At 44.0% G+C, this 22,240-nt stretch overlaps 1 protein-coding gene across 8 annotated transcripts in view; it reads right to left on the bottom strand.

The window, feature by feature from the left end:
- Positions 1-22,240, bottom strand: part of dync1i1a (dynein cytoplasmic 1 intermediate chain 1a) — a 37,492-nt gene that overhangs the window by 1,288 nt on the left and 13,964 nt on the right. For 7 of the 8 annotated variants that reach the window (XM_028428721.1, XM_028428770.1, XM_028428753.1 and 4 more), the window contains 10 exons: positions 20,247-20,342; positions 18,923-19,094; positions 17,970-18,069; positions 17,697-17,822; positions 8,273-8,419; positions 7,381-7,494; positions 7,133-7,266; positions 6,862-7,006; positions 3,157-3,297; positions 900-1,025 (listed from right to left, as the gene is read on the bottom strand). In XM_028428721.1, coding sequence (XP_028284522.1) covers positions 900-1,025; positions 3,157-3,297; positions 6,862-7,006; positions 7,133-7,266; positions 7,381-7,494; positions 8,273-8,419; positions 17,697-17,822; positions 17,970-18,069; positions 18,923-19,094; positions 20,247-20,342 — 1,301 coding nt within the window. The remainder of the gene's footprint in view (positions 1-899; positions 1,026-3,156; positions 3,298-6,861; positions 7,007-7,132; positions 7,267-7,380; positions 7,495-8,272; positions 8,420-17,696; positions 17,823-17,969; positions 18,070-18,922; positions 19,095-20,246; positions 20,343-22,240) is intronic. The other variant, XM_028428742.1, reaches the window with a different exon arrangement.

The raw sequence follows: 22,240 nt of genomic DNA, 5'->3' as shown, positions 1-22,240 counted from the left end.
AATATCTGATGAGAAATTCATTATAACTAATTTGTCTTGAGTAAAATAAAACTGAAATAAATGTATGTGGCGTTTTGCTTTCTAAATTCTAGGACCACATTTCTCTGGATAAAGTGCATCTTTCATGTGCTTGTTTTAGCTATATTGGGGAGTTTGTAGTAAAGTAAATACCCACATCACCACCGCATTTATACACACACACATGCACACACACTTTGCTCCATAGAGTCATAAAACCTCACAGCCCTGCTCACTTTTATTGATGACTCTTCATTACCGTCAGCCCAGCATGAAGGCCACCGGCTCCGCTAAACCTCACAGACAACCACACAACAAAAAGATGCTAAAAAAAGCTGAGCGGCTAGGCTAACATGCTCCCACATGGGGATCCTAACCAGAGCCCTCCGAACATTAGAGAATATACATAGAGAATATACAGGCATAGGCGAGGGAGGTTGGCCGCTTTGTGGTGACAGCAAAGTCACATGGAGTACATTTACAGGGATGCAAAAAAATCAAAACATACCTCCACACATATAGAACTATGGCACAAATGGGCAGTTGTGTTCTTGTAAAATGCAAAAATATGCACTGTTACAGGACTTACTGTCATGCACTTTCCACCACATGCCAGTTTTAGTAGGATAAGGAGAAGAAATTTCAGGCGCTTAAATCTCTCAATTTCCCATAATACAACTTAATTGCATTAAATTGTGGTCAGTGTAGTTCACTCATGCTTTTGTCATCTAGTGTGTAATTAAATCTTGATTGTTTGAAAACTAAACTCACGAGAACCACCTGCTCTAAGCATCACAGCACTCTGGCTTGAATATCACCATTAATGTCAGGAGTATCATGTGAGTGCCCACTCTACTCCACAAATGTTCTATTATCTGTACCTCTCCAGTGTCGTAGATCCACACTCGGCCCTCTGAGTCCCCGACAGCCACCTCCTTTCCTCCCGACGACCAGCGCACCCTGTTGAGGGCCGAGGCACCCTCTATGGTCACGCTGGCAGTGGGTACCTTGAGGGAAAAAAACACATACCAACAATGTGTAATCATATCAATAATACATTACATCATATTATAATATTTTTTAAAAATTACAATAAAAATAGAAACTCTAGTCTGCCCCCTGCAGGCAAAGGGTGTTAAAACAGTGTTCTATTTATTATTTACTAAATATAAACTAATACATGAGTGAGCTTGTAAATTTAATAACAACCAGTTTCATTTAAAAAAGGATATCCTCCAGTAGCATGGACATTAGGTCCTTTAATTTTTAAACAAGGTGTGGAAAATAAAAAATAAAGAGTTCTTTTTTTATGCAACAGCAGATCTTCTTAATGTTTATTGGAAAATGGGACTATTACACCATTGTGGTTTAATTTACTACATAAAAAGTGCAGCTTTCTCCAAATACACTGGGGGTTAGAGAAACAAAGCTGTCAAATTTACAGCTTCTAATTCAACTGTGGACACACACACACAAACACATGCGCGCACACACAGGGCTATTTACTGTATAATCACTCTGTTCGTATTTGATGTTGTGGCTCTTAGTAAACAGCTCATGTTGCACCTTTAAAAAAAAAAACATCTGCAGGGTTTCCATAAACTGTTCCTGACAAGTGGCAGGCGAGGCTGACACATGTCACTGGTGGAGACAGAGGCCTTGGCATCATGTTGCCTCACACACCAAGCTTCTGCGTATTTAAAGCAGTGCTAACCACAGACTGACTGCCATTAGCCTGCTAGCTTCCACTGCTCCGCACGAGTGGATCTGAACTGAGCGCTTTAAATTGGCTGTGTGTGTGTGAGTGTGTGTGTGTGTGGTGGAAATGAGAACCAGGCAGAGTGCTGCACTGCTCCGTTAATGTCATTATGACTGTGTGTTTTTAATATGATGGCAACAATGGAGGCCTGTTGCTATTAGACTGTGTGTGAGTGAATGTGTGTATGCATGTGTTCGATACATCCGCTTGTGTGCGTGTGTTTGTGTGCTTGTGTGTGTGTGTCTGAGCAAATGTTTCTCATAAAGCACATTGTTAGTCGAGTTAGGCCGCCGATAATGAACTCTTCCTCTGTCTGTGAAAAGGCTGCTGTTGGGGGAACCATGGGAAACTTATCATCTGTGCTGCAGAGGGAGGACCTAAGGCTGCCTATGGATTCAGAGTGATGAGGTCAAAAACAAGAAGAGATGAACTGAGATGTGAGATGAAACCTTGTGAGAAGAGATGTGAAGTTTATTCATGTGCATAAGAAAAAAGGGAGAGGGGGAGCAGAGATGTGGACTGTATTAAGGTTAAAGAACTGTGGCTGTTGTCTCCATGGAAACCAAGAGGGAAGGAGAATGGAGCATCTTTTTATCACTACTTTTACCTGACTGATCAAAGGTTTGATGCCCACTCTGTTGCCAGAGCTGTAACTTAGTATGATTTTCAGTCTGGCAAGAAGGAACTCCAGAATCCAGTTTTTCACTCTACTCCACTAAAGTCTGCAAACCAGCCCAAAGCTTCCTAAATGTTAGTCACAAGGAAGATTTTTTTTACAGTATCTTAGTAAATTTGATAAATTAATTAAAAAAATGTAAATTACATATTTAAGTAATTCAATAACCTTTAATGCACCCATCTTAAAATAACTGTCGCCCCACAGCATTGAAAAACTCAACCCAGAACTTTCTTTTTTTATTGTCATGAGACTCTGCACACTGAGGGCTGGGGCTCTGTGCTCGTGGTCTCCAGCACATCTGTGCACTCCTCTGATGGGACGCAGTGTGGGAGGAAGATGGGATGGGGTGGTGGGGTCCTGAGGTTGCCTTAACGTTGGACAGAGGTTGTAGAAATGTTAGTGGGCTGGCTGGGTAGGAGCTGGGATGAGGAGATGTCACCCAGTCTGATTTAAAGCAAAGGCTGTGGGAAACGCCCACGGGGGAGTCTTGACTTGCATGTGTGTGTGTGTGTGGGGAGGGATGTGGAGGTGGTGGAGGAGGCAGTGGTGGGGGAGATGGGAAGGGAAAAGTCTTGGGTGTATGGTTGTGCGGTTCAGGGCTGAGGCCCAGCAACAGGCCCCGAGGACACCGAACACACACACACATCAACACAAAAAGATGACAGAAAACACGCCTGTTTGTGCACACACACACACACACCTCTGTATCGTTGTTGAGATTCCACAGGTCCAGGCGGCCCATGCCATCCACGGCAGCAAAGATGGCGGGGTGCACGGGTGACCACATGACGTCATACACATAGTCTGCGTTGTCTTCAAACGAGTACAGAGGCTTGTTGTGCTGAAGAAGAGAGACATCTATGTAAGTGTGCATAAAAGAGAAGAGTGAGGGATTACAGTGGATGACACACCAGAGATAGAAAGAAAAGAGAGAGAGAGAGAAAAGGAATGGAGAGAGGGAGTGAGCGAGCTTCAGACAGAGTGGCGCTGCCTCAGCCTTGGGGCCTGTCTGGGTGCAGAGCCTAATTAAAAAGCCTCGCACATTCACACAGCGCCATAAAACCGCTGGGAGAGATGAAAGGGAAGGGCCCGCCATAAGGTGTACTGTAACCTTAACACAACATCTGTCTGCAAGAGAGACAGAGATGTTAAGAGATAGGAAATGTGAAGAAGAGGAGGGGGTGGACAATGGACGGAGAGGAAGGGGCCGTTTTGTTTTGTGTTCAATATCAGTATTTGCAGAAAACCTTTTAGCACAAACGTACATTATTAAAAAGCACGTGGAGGTGCTGTCAGTGCTCTCTGCTGGACACATTATGTATTTAGTGACAGTATTGTAATAGGGTCACTAAATGTAAAGCTAAATCTGTGATGTTATGTCAACCAAATGTCTTCATAAATATAGCCGCGTGACTAAATGAGAGGTCAGCAAAAGTACTTTAAAAGAATGACATCTTTTGCTGAGCTGTGCAGAGGTTGTTGAACTTTGACCTCGAGCCACAACGACCCCTGTGACCACAGCTAACAGCTCCAGGCTACTGCTTGTGCTGCAGTTACAAATGGAGGGTAATTATATAGCTGCTAGCATGTCTGTACATATTTATGTTGATGATGCAGAGAGTATATTAGTGCTCATGCTCAGCTACCAGGTCTGTCGCTGCAACGAGCTTATTAATGTCAACATTACTAATATTAATACTACAGCTGTGGCAGACACACTTGTGCTGTCTCAAGAATCCCCTCATAAGGTAAATACAGCACACTACAACCAAGTGTGTGTGTGTGAATTAGGATTCCAGAGGCTTACAACCTGCGTTCCTGACAAGTAGAGTGGGAGGGGTGGAGGAGAGGAGACAGGTTGGCTGGAAGAGCAAATGAAAGAATGTGCTCTCTCTCTCTGTTTTCTTCATTCTTGCTTGCTCTCTTTTTCCTCCTCACCTTTACTCTCTCACTCCATGCAGTTATTCTCAGAGTGCACACTCACACACACAGAAACACACAAACAAGCAGAGCCCAGTCAATTTTAAGCCTTGATTGAACCTGTTTTCCAACCGGCCAGATGACAGCAGAGGTCATTTTTCTGCTCTCACAGTTTCTGCACTTGATTGGCCTCTCTCTCTCTCTCTTTCAGTTATATTCAAAATGTCATTATATTATGATACTATTTGTCAGTTCCAGGTAACTCACTTGGAAGGAAACATAAGATAACTTAAGTCCTCCATGTATTAAACTCACTGCTCAAAACTACAATTTTGCACATATCTACCAATTTTAAGGAATATGATGTGAGTAAATAAGTCTTAAACCTAATCTTAAAATGAAGCTTAATCCTTACGGCGCCGCACATCAGGTAACTGGTTGTCATTATCTTTCCTCTGCTGTGAGCTGTGGAGCTTTTGGGTCTTCTGGGCTGAAAAACCGAAACACTGATGGTTCATGTCACCATGAAGAAATACAATACTCAAACATATATATATATACGTCATATTTTCATAAAATGGAGGAAGGTGCAGAAACCTTTCATCACTCAGATGTTCTGAACATCACATAATCTGCTTCCATCCTGGCTGTTTTTGAGTCTCAACCTCATGCTGGTTTGATAACTTCACACCAAATTTAATAACCACATGCTGTAGGGACTGAGGCGCTGTCCCCAAATTAGAAAAACTGTAATGAATCGATGCATGCATGCGCCGTACTGTAAGAGCACACCAGGACAAAACGATTCAATCGTTTCCAAATATATCTACAGAGACTCGTATCAACACTCATTAACAATCACCTGAAATGACAGTGATGCAGGCCTTTAATTATCTTCTTAAGAGAGCAAAAGTGGAATAATTATGCTCCATCCAATCACTTAGAAGATGATGGTTTTGGGGTCAAGAGAGCAAGATGGTTCAAGTTATGCACAATCATAAACCTGCTCCCAGCTGTCACGACGTCTTTACGCTCCGGCCTGCATGCTTTCGCTAACCACAATATTTGCACCGCTGAGTGTAAAAACATTAGCAGACTTCTGTACGATGGCCTTTCTGAACTGAGGGCAATCATGTGTGTGAATGCAAAGAATACTCACTGCAAATGTGTGTGTGTTTGAGGGCCGTGATTGGAGGGTTGAAAGCAAACCTCAAGGGGATTTTAGGCAAGCATAGGCAGCTTGCTTAAGGTGTACATAAGGGATGTGTGGTGCGTCTGTATTTACACACACACGCGTGTACGTTCGCTCAGGTATTCCGCCTGCCCACACACAAATATGGGTTACGTGGGATAAGAGACAGACACACATTCCTGCGGCACCCCTCAAAGGAAAGGGAATTCCCAAATCCTGAAAAATAACACACTCTTCTGATGAAAATCCACAGAAATGTTTTAATATGTGTCACAGGACGTATGGACAGGCTGCATGCAAACCTGAGCTTAAGCTCATCAAAGCTCCTAACTGCTTGTCACAGCCAAGTGTGAACACTGTAACTTGATACTGAAGGTGTTATGCAACATGCATTATGTATTTTTCACCATGAGATGTTGCTGCACCTCTCCATCCTTCAAAGACATGATTATTTAGCATTAACTTCTACCTTTAACCCTCACCCATGTGAGCCATGCAGTCATGTATACAGCCAGTGTATATGCCAACATTTTCTTTCCCCAGCCTTACACTGACAGAAACAACACTGACCGTTTTTTACCGCCACAAACAGGCTGCCAAATGGAATTCATCACACTGGTTTGAAGGCAGAACAATGTCCTGAGTGGAGCCTTCAGAGTGTGTCTGACTATAGTGTAAGTGTATAAGCAGGCAGGAGTACACACACACACACAGGCATAGCAGGGATTTTCACATACACACCACAAGTAAACTAAATGGCAAATCATTTTTTTTACATTGCTGTGTTGGTACTTTAACTCAGGTCAAGGGTCTGAATCCTTCTTCCACCACTGAAGGAGACCAGAAATTGTGCTAAAATGCTGCTAGAAGACTCATCCTTTATTGGTCTTCACACTAGGTTGAGGTAAAATCCTATAAATGCACTGTGTGAAAGGAACTAGTGTCTTGTTTTTTGCCCTGACTTTGGCCTTGTAGACCACCTTCCAGACATCCAGGCCATACATCTACTTGTTACTGTTATTGTATTATTGTATAACAGGGAAAGAAACTGGCTGAATTCAAATAAAAATCAGGCTTACTACAAAATATGTTGACTCCCCATTCATAGACACTGTAACAAATCTTACTCACTGCCACAAATACAGATACACAAGTTGTAAGATAAGGGAAGGTTTGTGAAAAAAGTTGCCACTTTACTGCACACAGCTGCCCCTCCACTCTCTCAGAATTTCTCCACAGCCACAATCAACCCCCCACCCTCCTTTTCCTCCTCACCCGCCTCCCACAACATACCTTGGTGCTCCAGAGTTTGACGGTCCAGTCGAAAGAGGATGTGATAAAGAGGTGGGAAAAATCAACAGCGCCCACTGCACTGTGACAACTGATGCCTGTGACCGGCCCCTGGTGGCCCTCAAACATCTCACAGATACCCGCCTTACTGAAGAAGGAAAATACAAATGTAAGACATGACATGCGGATATTTAGCATCCTAACATGTTAAGAAAGGAATTGGTGTGCACCTAACTCTTATGCAGATGTGTAAAGAGTGTGTTGTGGCACCAACCTGCCATGTCTGGATGCAGTGTACACTGTTCCCTCCTCACTCCCAACCACATAGTTGTTAACGTCTCCTGTCGGGAAGGCCATGCCTGTCACCGCCACAGGTTTGGATTTATTGTACACCAGCTCCATGGTCTCCTACAGAGACACAGAGAGCACCAAAGTGTGTCTATACATGATCAAATTCACACACATTCAAACATGTTAATACACACCCCAGTTCATGCATATGAGACTGCTGTGATGAAATACCTGTGGCTGGGAGAGCATGTCCAGACTCCAGGAGCACATCCTGCCGTCTGTGGACACAGTGATCAAGTTGTTGGCATTCTGGGTGCCGACCACGTTCACGCAGTACACGGGGTGCTGCACAAAAACACACAAATGATGGAGCACAATTACAACAATATCGATGCATATACCACAATGATAATAAATAATAATTGCACAAGAATGGCTCTGCACCTAATAAACCTGAACTGCAGCAGGCTGTCAAGAACATGAAATATGTAATTAATTTGACATGCTAAAATTAATAAAATTAGGTTTTAAACATGTCCCTGTGATGATCACGTAACCCTTAAACCCATGACATCATTAAATACTTAGTGGGCCAAGAGATGCAGCAGGCTCACAGACAGCTCACATGCCAGTGTGCACTCGTCCTTTTAAACCAGTCTACGTTTAGGACATGTGCTGCTGTTCAAATCCACGAGTGTGTGAAGCCATTATATCATTACTGGGCAGTAATTGATTTGTGTGCTGGGCCACACAAAGAATCTATTCAGCAATCAGCACCATACTAGCATGCTGGACTCACTAACTGACCAGAGAGGCGGCCTCATTATTGGAGTCCACAGGCTTTTTTAAGCCAACAATATGGATGGCATGTAGCAGTGTGTGCGCCTTCATGCCTTCTGTTGCTGTGATTATAAAGGACCCTGGTTCTTAATGTATCACTAGTGTATATTTGACAGTAATTTGTTCAGGGTCAGTGAGTTGACTGGAGCTGAACTGAGCTGTCCTTACTTAGAGTATGACTTCCATCAGGTGAGTGTGTGTGTGTGAACTGTGAGACATTTAGCTTCAAAGCTGAGAGACTCACTCATTATCATGTCACAGTGTCACTGCAATGTAGCCTTACAGTATGTGCAGCAGCAGACAGGGGAGTCCTCTGCACAGGAGTCCGACGGTGACTGCGGTTGTCCCACAGGACGATCTGTCCTGAATATGTCCCCCCGACCACCAAGTTGGGATGGAACCTGGCAAAACCCACAGACACCACCGGAGACTAAGGAGAGAGGAGAAAAAAGAAATTATTTTATGAAAATATATATAAAAAAACATTATCGGAATTCAGATGAAAAGATAATATAAAACTGCAGTCTGTGAGAAAACAGAGATATGAACCGAAACCTGTAATGCTAGATGGGATGAGAGTGAGAACAGGCAATCAAGGCATCGTGATGGGTGGCAGACATGGGGACACAGACAGAGAGGCAGATGATGAGTTTGGCCACTGTGAGGGTCCGCTGAGGAGAAGAGAGAGGGGTGATGCTGGGGTGAAGACCAGACAAAGAGGGGAATTGTAGTCCTCTTTCCCCCAGCCGTTTCACATTACAGCATCAAAACCCCAGCAGCCACTGGAGCGCTAACTGTAGCCTCCATCATGACAAGCGCACCCTTGAACTCCCTCCCCCGCCTTAGTACTGTGTTTATTGAGTTTTGGTTCCTCTTCAGTGCTCGTCCCATATGGGTGTCTGCGTGCAACAGCTAGCTTCTCCTGACCCAGAGCCACTGAAGCATCTGTGTGCGTCTGAGTTATGAGAAAAGCATCCTGTGCATGCGCGGTGCTGCAGGAGGGTAAGCGGTGTTATGCATGGACAAATTCAATTCAATCCATAATCCTGGTTACAATGTTGAAGGCGGGAGTAATTTACAGGCAAGATGGGGCCAAAAAGTATAAAACACCAAGCTCACAAACACAAATCACAATTAAAAACAGTAAAACTATAACAACACGCAGGGCGGGTTTCGCAAAAATCTTGTTGCCTAATATGATCGTAGATCTCCAAAAAGAAGCAGTGATGACAGTTTTATTGTTCCTGAGAACTGTACGTCAGACAGCAGCTCTGAGGCAGCAGGGCTGAACATGTCATTAATTATCAGAATCCCAAATGAATCTCTGTATTAACAAGGCAATAACTGTTAAAAATTATGGCAGTGTATTAAAATAAGATAGATGTTCTGCTACATTGACAGCTGTAATAAACACAATGAATGTGATTTAGATTCATTATGTCATAGTCAAATTGACTATTTAAATTAATAAAATACTATTCCTATATCATACTATTTTATTGAACATTAGTACAAGTGTATTTTGTGTTAGATCTAATTCTTTTTTTTTCTTTTTTCTCTCCCTCCTATACAGCCCCCCCCCTCGCTCTCCATCCGTGCCACCACAGCATGTGCACAGCAGCCAACTCCAAACCCCAGTTCATTTTGAAAGGAGGCTGAAAAACAAACCAGAGGAAAGAAAACACTGGGCACTCTTAACTTTTCTTCTTTTTTGTAACTTCTGAGTTGTCACGGCTTCCAGAGGGAACGGCTTGGGAGTCGCTTGAGACGTCAGGACTCAAAATAAACTGAACTCCAGAGGTAAAAATAAAGTGGCTCGTCAGCTGGCAAGGAGTCTTGCTAAAAAAGTTTATTTTCACAATCAGACAAAAAAAAGGATCAAAGATTTTTGTTCGAGTTTTTGTTTTGTTTGAGGCCTTTTCCTTCTCCATCAGGCTCCATCCATGGGTTAATAAACCCAAGTGGGGCACCCTGTCTCATCTCAATACACAAACACACGCTCATGCACATGGTCCCATCCAAACCACTTATCAGTCTTAAAAAGCAAAGCTATAAACTTTTACAATTAACACCAGTGAAACTGATAAACACACAAATCCACAAGAATAAACAGACACAATCAGAAAACATCCCTGCTCCCTCCGTCTTCTTCCACCAGTCACCACCCTAAATAAACATCTCTACCCCACATGAGTAATGACAAAGAAAAGCTAAATCAAATCAAGAGACCCTTCTATTTGCTCCATATGTTAGTTTAACTCCTAAGCCCTATCAGTGTCCCCATCTTAAGAGGAAAATTCCCGACTAAACTCTGAAGCCCCTCTTTGAGAAACCACAGGTTATGCCATCATTCCCCTCGTGTACCGTCAGGCTTAGTGAAAGAGCTACTGAAAATTAGGCCGACTTTGCCCTGATAATGCACTACGAGGCGCCTGCCAGCTGGATTTAACATGAAAGTCATTCTCCATAAATGCTTCTCATTCAATGTCACATCAGCCCATATGTTTCACAGTTCTAGCCCCTTTAAATGTAGTGTACGTAATTAGGCGCAGAAATGAGATCAATTTGTGGGCTGTTACAAGTTTATGATTTAAGCTAAATGGAAATTGGTTGACAGATATTCAGTTTTTATATCATGTAGTTTTCTGTATGTGAATTACAGGAAGTGTTTGTCTGATATCTGCAGTCTGGTTGTTTAAATTCATTTCTTAAGCTTTTGCCATCAGTGGCTCAAACATTGTTTTTGCATCTGTGGGCACTGCGCTGTTGTCCAGGTGTCCTCTTCCAGCTTCCCACACTGAATCCTGATTTCCTCCTAGAGCATGACCCTTTTCTTTCTCCACCTCAAAAATGGCAGATTGTTCTTAACACGGTGAGCTTGTTCCTCATCAAGCTTTTCAGAACCCAGCGAGCTCACACCTTAAACATTTAGTGTTTGTTGTAGATAACTGTAGGGCTTTGGAGATGCCCTGCCGTGTCACAGACCTTGTCAGTGGTCCCCAGCTCCAGTCCTGTTTGTACCAGTTAATCATAGTGAGCCAGTGGTTGGTGGTGGCCCCACTCTGAGACACAGACACAGTCTTTTAAGCTACGTAACAGTGAGGAAATCTAAAGTAAGCCCATTTAAATCTTTCTATTCATTTCAGGCTCCAAACATAGCAGTCCTACAAACACCACATCTGTCTACATAACATCTTAACGGCTGCAAAGCTCCCTGTATGATTGAATCTACACTCAACAAAAATATAAACGCAACACTTTTGTTTTTGCTCCCATGTTTCATGAGATGGACTTGAAGATCTAAACTTCATTCCAGATACACAATATTACCATTCCTCTCAAACATTGTTCACAAATCTGTCTAAATGTGTGATAGTGAGCACTTCTGCTTTGCTGAGATAATCCATCCCACCTCACAGGTGTGCCACATCAAGATGCTGATCTGACATCATGATTAGTGCACAGGTGTACCTTAAACTGCCCACAATAAAAGGCCACCCTGAAATGTGCATTTTGTTTCTGCTTTATTGGCGGTCTGGGGACTCAGAACCAGTCAGTATCTGGTGTGACCACCATTTGCCTCATGCAGTGCAACACATCTTCTTCGCATAGAGTTTATCAGATTGTCTATTGTGGCCTGTGGAATGTTGGTCCACTCCTCTTCAATGGCTGTGCGAAGTTGCTGGATATTAGTGGGAACTGGTGCACGCTGTCGTATATGCCGGTCAAGCACATCCCAAGCATGTTCAATGGGTGACATGTCCGGTGAGTATGCTGGCCATGCAAGAACTGGGACATTTTCAGCTTCCAAGAATTGTGTACAGATCCTTGCAACATGGGGCCGTGCATTATCTTGCTGAAACATGAGGTGATGTTCATGGATGTATGGCACAACAATGGGCCTCAGGATCTCATCACGGTATCTCTGTGCATTCAAAATGCCATCAATAAAATGCACCTGTGTTCTTCGTCCATAACAGATGCCTGCCCATACCATGACCCCACCACCACCATGGGCCACTCGATCCACAACATTGACATCAGCAAAGCGCTCACCCACACGACGCCACACACGCTGTCTGCCATCTGCCCTGAACAATGTAAACCGAGATTCATCCGTGAAGAGAACACCTCTCCAACGTGCTAGACGCCATCGAATGTGAGCATTTGCCCACTCAAGTCTGTTACGGCGACGATCTGGAGTCAGGTTAAGACCCCGATGAGGACGACGAGCATGCAGTTGAGCTTCCCTGAGACGGTTTCTGACAGTTTGTGCAGAAATTGTTTGGTTATGCAAACCAATTGTTTCAGCAGCTGTCTGAGTGGCTGGTCTCAGACGATCTCGGAGGTGAACCTGCTGGATGTGGAGGTCCTGGGCTGGTGTGGTTACTCGTGGTCTGCGGTTGTGAGGCCGGTTGGATGTACTGCCATATTCTCTGAAACGCCTTTGCAGACGGCTTATGGTGGAGAAATGAACATTCAATGCACGAGCAACAGATCTGGTTGACATTCCTGCTGTCAGCATGCCAATTGCACGCTCCCTCAATGCTTGTGGCATCTGTGGCATTTTGCTGTGAGACAAAACTGCACATTTCAGGGTGGCCTTTTATTGTGGGAAGTTTGAGGTACACCTGTGCACTAATCATGATGTCAGATCAGCATCTTGATGTGGCACACCTGTGAGGTGGGATGGATTATCTCAGCAAAGCAGAAGTGCTCACTATCACACATTTAGACAGATTTGTGAACAATGTTTGAGAGGAATGGTAATATTGTGTATCTGGAATGAAGTTTAGATCTTCAAGTCCATCTCATGAAACATGGGAGCAAAAACAAAAGTGTTGCGTTTATATTTTTGTTGAGTGTATATATAAGATCTGTCTTGGAGCTAAGGCTGACATTTCACAGTGGCTCTGCGGATGGTTCTCATTTAACATGCAGCGGAGGTCAGACACCTGCTAAGTCATCTCCTGCCAGCCCACACAGAGAGGATGTGGAGAGTGACAACCCCCGGAAGAAAAGGCAGCAGCAAGAGTCACTTCAGTGTATCAGGCCTGAGATAAATTGTGGAAGTTTTACAGGGAGACACTCTGGCAGTGCAGGAGGGTGGTTTCATTTCTTTCCTCAGGGAAGGTCTGCTGTGGGTGTGTGAAGGAGAAACTCACACACAAGTATCATCTACCATATCTCACACAGGCTCCTGAGGCTGAGTGTTACTGGCAGCCCTTATTATATTAATGGGAAGTGTTCTGTATAGGATAATACACACATGGTACACAGTGATGAAAGATGGCACCCAGCAAAGGATTAGGGATGTTTAAAAGACTGACAGAAAGAGAAAGAAAGCTAGAAAGAGGCAAACACTCCCTCCTTTGTTGCCTCCTCCTTTCCTCTGGCAACACACTGTTGCTGAAGTCGAAGGCAGAAATGGAGTGCTATACTGAGAGGGGGGGGCAGCCTGATAGGGCATGCTAGACACTATATCCTCCCAAGTAGATCCACGCTCCATCCCTCATCTCCTTCTGCCTCACCACACTCATCTGTTTTCCACTCTGCCTTATCAGGTCCAGATGGATCCAACTGTCTTCTCTTGCATCCTGGCTTCACGAACCCCCCCCCCCTTCCTCCTTCTCCCAACCACCTTTCTCCTCCCTTTCTCCCCCTGGCTTTACTCGTTTATGACACCCCACAGATTTTGTCACTCTGTGGTTTCTGGCAAGAAGAGAGAAATACCAAGCCAGAGTCTCTATTTCACCAGGCAAAGAATGGAGCATGAGGAGGAGACTCTGGGAACACAAACAGGCCTTTCTCTCCCTCCTGGAGCTCCTTCTCCTTTATTTTTCATATCTTGTTTGTTTGTCTGGCTCATATTTTCACTTTTGCTGGTCTGTGGTTTTATTGGCTTTTTGTTGTAAATATAATACGGTGTGAGATGTTTGACTCAACCATACTCTGCTCAATTCTATTCTGACATGGAGAACTATGCAACAAGTTCTTCATCTGGTCTGTTTTCTGCTCTACAGAAACTGATTCACAATTGATATTGCTCGATTAAACAAAGTTAGGCCATTTTAAGGGTATTAAAATGTAGCATTGACCTAAAAATCTGACATTCTCCATATTGTGGCAGTATTGACAGAGGATTTCACTTTGTCAATACCTTTCAGAGAAACATTTTCATCTTTGCTTTCTTGCAGAAAGCTGCAGACTCTACTGGTTGCTTGGCAACCTCTGTGTAACAATGGAAGACAACTGGAAGCAGCAGCCCAGCTTACAAGCTCTGTGAAACCCCTTCCTTTTAACAGAGATGCACAGAACCAGGGAGATACATGGTAATATGTTTTGCTGCTACACAATTCAACACTCTACGACCACACTATTTAGTGTTCCAAAATGTAATGCAGCTCCATCCTCTGGTATACATACATGGGCTCAAACTCAGACACAGAATATGAATAATGTTGTTGCAGTTTGCTCTTTTTAACTCTCTTCACCCTCCTCTCTGCCTCTTTTGCTTCTCTTACTCAACTTTTTCTGGAAGTGCCAAAGTCCCAGGGAGCGATGCAAGGCAGTGAGATATTAATAAAAATATGACTGAGTCCAATGGGATATGACAGTAGCGGCGGGGGTTGTTACAGTGAGGCGTGTGGTTTGGGGGGGTTCAGCAGAGGTTTTAAGTCAAACGGGTCCTTTAATGTGGTGTGACTTTGCCCACTTGAGAGACTGGTGTGAAGTTACAAGATTGGACCCAACTGGGATGGGGCGATGATGGGTCCAACTGCTGGGACAGGCGTGCTGAGGAGAGGCATGCTGGTACCAGAATCCACAGCAGTGGTAGCCACTTTCCTGAAGTATAAATCCAACCCACACCCTGATGGATCACACACTTCCTCCACTACTATATCAACTAGATCAATGGCTTCTGAAGTGGAGCCATGGAACTGCCTGGTCCTTTAAGGCTGTGGCAGAAGGATCACCATTTTCATTTCAGAACAGCCTTAAAGGAAGAACAACTAGAAGAACAACAGAGGGGAATACAAATTATACAAGTTTAAACAAAATATTCTCAAATAAACATTAAATCCAACAGTAGGATGTTGAAACTTGTAGATCAGAGTGAAAAAAGCTTTGATAAAGAAGTGCAGGGTAAATGTAAAGCAACAGCAAAGCAGAGAGGAAACGGAAAATGAATGCACAACTGTGTGTTTTATGTGACATGACTGAGTCCACATGGGAGCATCATTTGTCAAACCAGGGCCTGTCCGCCTAAGTGTTGGATTAGAATGCAACATTTACAGCAAGGCTGCTCAATCCTAGAAATATTTGTGCTCAGTTTGTGGAGTTAACTTGCCAAAGGGACAACTGAGAAATTACTTTTCCACCACACATGCCTATGACATCATCCAACGACGCAAGCAAAGGATTCGGGCCACCATTTTTTGTTTTCAAAATCCTATGAAAATCTCTGAAAGTGTGTTTCAATTCAGGGCTGCATCCTTCAGTGGGCTTGGCCTATACAAGCAAGATGAAGATCACACTGAGCGGTCTAGGTGTAGCTACAAAATTACTGAAATCTGTCCCCCACAAAAAAGTGTCAGTTGTGCATTGCCATGCTCATTTACCGAACTTCATACCGCTACACAAGAAATAAAACAGCCTGACCTCCCCGAAACCCCAACTGAAATATGAAGCCCGCTATAAGCCATAGCATTATACAATACAGCTCCTGCTGAATCCAGCCTCAACCACAAGCACCAACCCTCCAATACCAGCCCACACTGTCATTCTTCTGTATCCTCCACACACACACACACACTGCACAGCCTCAACACATGTACACAATAAACACACAAGCACATGTGTGCACACATACGGTATTCAGCCATATACCTATCCATCTACACAGCCAAAGTGGCTTCTGAGGGCTAGACTGGGACAACAAAAATGGCTGAAGTGCTGCTAAACACAGTTCCTGCCAACAGCAGAAGTGTGTGTGTGCGTGTGTGTGTGTGTGCCAACCCAGTGTACAGTAGACTGTTTGTGATTACAGATGCAGGGAGAAAGCACAGGACCGGCCCCTCTGTTACTCCAGCTAAAGATGAGAGGTGGAAGGCAAAAAGAGGAAAAAAAAGGAGGAGGCAGAGAACAAGAGGGGAAGAGGCACCAAGCCCTGTGGTTTTGGGGGGTTAAACTGCACAACATGCTCGCACATTAAAAGCCATTTGATCCGCAGCTAACTAGAGAGCTGCAACTATGTTTGCAGAGGTCCTCACTAGAAAAAAACTCCTGTCCTCTCCCCTGTAGTCACTCCTAGATTTCTTTCATCCAAACCCAACCCAAGCTCCTTTCTTTAATCACTTTATCCCCATTTTATATTATACTGTTCTTCAACTCTGTCTTTTCTATTATGTTTTCCTAAACAAGACTAGTTTGCTGACTCCTGTGATGTGTGGGTACTGCTGTACACCCTGCACTGGTTCCCCTTTTCTCCATCAGCATCACTTCATATAAAGCACATATTTCCAGTGAACACTCACTTAAAACAAATCCCTGTAAACGGACATGTCTGCTGTCTTTGTAGCAGCGGTTTGTATGTCTGTCACAGATCCAATTTCCTAATATTTCAACGCAAACTGGCAACTACTGTGTTCCTGCCACTGTATTTTCACTTAAACACAAATGCCTCTGCTGCATGCATTAACAGCAGACGTCCCCCTTTTTTTTGATACACTGAGCATTTTATCGTCTGCTTACACAAATATCCTTGTTCCCAAACGTCTGAGTACCCAACATGGACAATTCACAGATCAGCATGCGGAGAAACCGCACTGTTAATAAAGTCAGATGTTCTGCACATATTTCATCAGAGAACCACCACATGGAAAATCTACAGAATCCTACAGCTACAAACTGCATAGCTGTAATCTATCCGAATGACCACATGGATTTCAGCGGCAGCATAAATTATGGTGCAGTGAAAGAATGGAGTCCTTCAAAAATCTATTATAGATCTTGGCTTGTATGGCAACTTTCATATTTAAATATTTGCACATACCATGCGGTATGCAGGAGCATGTGCTTCTGTGTGTATTTTTTTCCCCTTGTTTGACAGAACCTTGAAAGTGTGTGCGCACAAGGCAAGGCGATTTCTCACAGCACCAGTAATAATACAGGTGTATTCCATCTTTTACAGTATTGTGTATGAGAAGATTGGAAATCAGTGCCGACATACAGTAAGTCAGCGCATCAGCATGGGTGGCCTGACACACACAGCATTGGATCAGGAAGTGGTGGTAGGCCACATCATTTTACTACTGAGATGTCTATATATGGCCTGTTTTGTGGGTGCCATGAGAGTCCTCACATCCAATCCCTCCTCTCCTTGCTCTTACCATTTTCATAGTGTCATTTGCTATTAACATCACTCCTGTCAAAGTGTTTTTTCTCCCACCAAACCTTCCGTTTCACTAAAAAAAGTGGCCTCCACAGGCAGTGAGGGTCTTTAATCCAATCCTGTAGGGCTGTATTTCATTTCCCGTTGCTTCATCATTTTATGATTTTACTGACAAACGTCCTGTCATTAAAAAGTGGAAAGGGAAATACTCTGTAGCTTGCTGGATGGACTCACAATGAGTGTAAGACATAATGAGGATGGAGAATCCTAACAGACGAACATTGCTATGTGGTGTACTGTGTGTTTAAGGTACCTGACAGTGAAATATGTACTCCGGTGTGGATTTCTTGAACTTGATGTTCCACACCAGGGCGACGCCGTCTGGTTCATGGGGAGCATCTTCATTGTTGTTATAGGAGGCGACCAGCAGCTCGGGATACTGAGAGAAAACAGAAAGGAGCAAGGGGAAGAAGAGACAAGTTCAAACACACTTAATTCACTCTCTCTCCAAAGACAAGTAAATTTGACACTTGTAAAGGCAGGGTTTTGGATCCAAAGTAGGACACCTAACAGTTTCAGGCCTCACCTGAGGGGACCAATCAAGGCAGGTGATAACACGATGTTTCGACCAGTGCTCATCATAGAAGAGCCTGCTGAAGGACAGACAGGAGCCACTGCCCAAGTCTCTGGAAGCAAACAGTAGAGATAAAGGTCAGAGGTGACCGAAGTCAACTGAACTCTGTTCCTCTTGTCAGAGTAAACAGCGTAAAGCTGCTTCAGCCTGATGAGGCTCTTTGTGAACAAAGCCTGAGCCACTCAAGGTTTTACAACAGTTTGAATGGAAGAAAGGCAGTGACGCATTGTGTTTAACTGGTATTGCATGGTAGTGAGACTGTTGTCATTTCAACCCAGCGAAAGGGAAGGTTAACAAATCTTCAGGTGTCTGTAGTCTTATTGATGTTGTGTGCAATACTACATGAGATAACCTAATAAAACAAGGTAGTGAAATATTGCTTATGTTGTTACACGTTCAGAAGCCCAGAGACAAAGCAGCACTGATGCTGAGCACTAGGCCATGGCCTGTTTTAGACATAATCTCTATTTGACCACATGCTTCCCTGTGGCTGCAGTGGTCAAAGTTGAAGTGAGTCAGTAAAAGCAGCATTCTTCTATAATAGCAGAGCAGTATACTGAAAGAGCTTTGCACTTATGACTCTTACAACTTCAACCAACACTTTGATAACCTCCATTTGGAGGCAGCCCTTCAGATAGCAGTACAATGCTCTTTAGGTTGCAATGCTTGTCAGTTCACAGAAGTTTTTAACCCTCTGAGAGTGTGACATCACTATGAAGACATGTATTTTGAAGAACAAAGAAGCTCCCAGGCCCCTGGAGTGACAGGGTGGGCATGAGTCACTCTCAGCACATTTCTGAGTTCGAGGCATGGTAGTAAACGCTCACATGTGCTCTCACTTCCAGACAGAGTTCTTCTGCTCCTTCATCCAACTTCTTCCCCCCCTGTGTCTCCTCTCTGCTCACCCCTCTTTGTCCTCGAGGTCCCGGCCGCTGTAGTCGAAGAAGATATCACTGTCTTCAGCCAGCGCTCTCTCCATCACACGAATGCTGCAGTCGAAGAAACTCTGAAACTCAGAGGAGTGGAGGATCTGTTGCCTCTCCTCCTCAGTCAGCTCCCGCAGCATCGGAAACAAGCCTGTTGGAAGGAACCAAACCATGACATACATGTATTCTGTTGCAAAGAGAAGATATGCAGTCACTTAACATTTAACTTTAATTCAATATGAGGTGATGTTTGGACGCATACTGTTAAGTGACTGATGATATTTCTCTGTAATGCAACTGACATTAATACAGATGCCCTACTGAAATCTATAAAACCATACCTGCACAATTGCATGTCTACTACTGTGAGAAGCACTGTAAGCACACCATGTACTTACTGACGTCACATTAACATTCCCTTCATCTCTATCAAAACCAGAATCCCATTCAGGACATAATAAACTACAAACAGTTCCTAATGCATCTTTTCTAGTAAAATGCTACAGCAAGAACTTCATAAACAAGAGAAAAACAAAGGCCTCTGAGAGACCCGCCTCCCTTTGAACGTAATGGTTGCACAGCACGCCGTCCAGTTTTTGAAGTCACTGTCCCCTAGCACACATGCAATTTTTTATTTTTTTTTTTTTTACACACACAAGCATGCACAGAGACACGCATATCGACCTTTACCCTGCCTCTTGACTTTGATCCCCTCCATCCCTTTGTATTTCTTACGAGTTGTCAGAAAAGACCCAGTGAATCGAGTGGCAGAGATCAAAAGGCCAGACCGTCTAATAGGATGGAGAGGAGACGGATGACTGTGTGTTTATGAGTGTGTGTGTGCGTGTGTTTGACTCACACTTACTACAGTCACGAATATTCAGTTCATGTGGCCAAATATGAATATGTGCATCTATCTGTGTATATCATGTCTTCTACTTATGCATACCCTTTACTTTTTACTACATAAAACCTCCTAATACACACAAACACGCACGCGCACACACACACTACCCATTCCTTTTCACTTTGAAATGCAGGCCCCAGGGTCAACCAACAGGTTTTTAATCAGTGCTGACCCCACATGCCATGCTGCCGCCTTAACCCCCACTGTAACCTTCCCTCACCCTCCCATCTGATACACCCACTGACTGGCCGAGGGTGTCACACACGAGTGGCCGTGTTTCATGACAGTTTGACCAGCAGTGTGTAAAAAGTCACAGAAAGGAGGAGACTAAAGGATAAAGACGGTTTTGTGTTTTGAGGGTTGAACTGCTACATGCACTTATTTTATGCTTAGTACCTTCTTTGGTTTCCCTGTTGTCATCTTCATCCTGCTGTTCTGACTCCGGGCCTGGTTTCGCCTCCATCATCTCTTCATCTTCCTCTTCTTCTTCTACTAAAAGAGTAAAAAACAAAAACAAAGGAGCACTCATGTTAATCAACAGCTGTTCCAATTTTCCTCAACCTCCCGCTGTGTGCCGCCTCCCCCCTCCTTCTTAGCAAAATAATCATTCCCAGTCGTGCACCGGTACACCTGACTAACTAACATTCAGTCCAAATGGGTTTCATTTATAAATACACGCACTGTAGTTTGGGGTTTTATTTTGTGTATATGACAAAAAAAGAGATACAACAGGAATCAAGCCTGTCACGTGTGTGCACACATTGGTTATCATGTCTGCAAATCACAAACACACACACACACACTGTCAGCAGGAAATGTGCAAGCTGTGTGTGTGTGTGTGTGTGCTCTCCTTTCTTTCTCTCACCTTTGACCCTGAGTAAAGAGATGCAGTGTGTGTGTGTGTAAAAGGGGATTCCCTCTGCATTCACTCCAATCAGGCTCTGCAATTATGCTCAGCCCTCTAGGATTCAGTGTAAGTGTGTGTGTGTGTGTGTGCATGTGAGTTTTTTGGGGGTTCAAGTATGAAGGGTTACTGTCAACAAAGGCACCTGCTTGTCAGCTACTGCCCCTCCACCCCTCAGGGTATGTGTTGGTAACCTTCGCCAACCTCTCCTCCTCTTCTCTGCTGCACCCTCCCTCTGAAACAGATGCTGAGAGTCAGGGGGCCTCTCTGAAGACCTCTTAACACCCTGACACCGCGACCAGACACCTGTGGTCTGCCAACACACATGCTACACACACACACATATACAATCTGTCTTTTTCTTCCTCCCAAACACACACATCCAGGGCCCTCGCCTGCAGTGCCAAGGGTGGCGAGGGGTTAACTGGCAGGGTCAAGCTGACAACAGTTGCTCAGTCCAGTGGGAGGAAGTGACTACATCACACCCTCAGACATGTCATGTCTCTCCCTCACACACGTCGGGGTGTGTTTAACTCAGCTGGAGTATGGCCTAGGGCACTGTTAAAACCACTCGCTTAAGGGCTGCTCTTACACTGGATGAACAGTCCATTTATCAAATAGACTCACTTTTAAAGGTTTTAAATACAATAAGGGCTAACACACCAGTGATGTTATTATTATCATCACAGCACATTGCAAATAAGACAGAGTCTGTCCTGATTTTTCCATTAAAATCAGCTATCAATAGCTACTTTCTTTACTCATTTTGCTTAGTTTCCAAGTAAAAGTTTTTGATATATGACTTCCATTTTCATCCTGTGTGTATATAATAAATGACTAAGCTAAATCAAATACACGGCGGCGAGGCTCCGTCCAAGTCAGTGGTTAACAGCCAGCTGTAGTGATCCAAACACCAGTGACCCACCAGTATGAAAGAGAGACCAGAGAGGACCAGACAGGCAGACTGCCAGACTAGTTCCATGTCTGAGCTGCCAAAACAGACACGCTGCAAACAGAAACTCACAGGGAAACCCTTTTCTTCAGCTGCTTTTGTCTCTTCCTCCATGCCTCATTTCATGAAGCTTTATTTCTCTCCAATGTTGTTTTCTTTGGTCATTGATCAGTCATTTTTCCTCTCCACAAACTGAGGTCATTGATCTTTTACATTTCAGGATGTAAAAAAGAAAACGGGAAGATGCATTACTTCTATTCTGCTCTATTTTCTTGACCTTGCGTGACCGGTCCGGTGGTTGGAATGTGTGGTGATGGTGATGGGAGGAGCGTGAGGAGAGGAGAGAGAGACCACATTGAGGAGCGGTCAAACTGTCAACCCCCGGGACCACAGGACTCTGGAGCAAGGCAGCGTGATTCATGGTCTATGGGTTACCTCACTGAGGGGAGACGGTCCAATTCCCGTATGAAGATACTGCTGATGTTTTTGCCAATGGCCATGCATCAAGTTGTTCTGTCACAGTCCTGCACCAAA

Source organism: Parambassis ranga, chromosome 2 (assembly GCF_900634625.1).
Source record: "Parambassis ranga chromosome 2, fParRan2.1, whole genome shotgun sequence".
Lineage (NCBI taxonomy): Eukaryota > Metazoa > Chordata > Actinopteri > Ambassidae > Parambassis > Parambassis ranga.
Note: the sequence above shows the minus strand (reverse complement) of the source record. Positions and strands in the feature narration are given on the sequence as shown.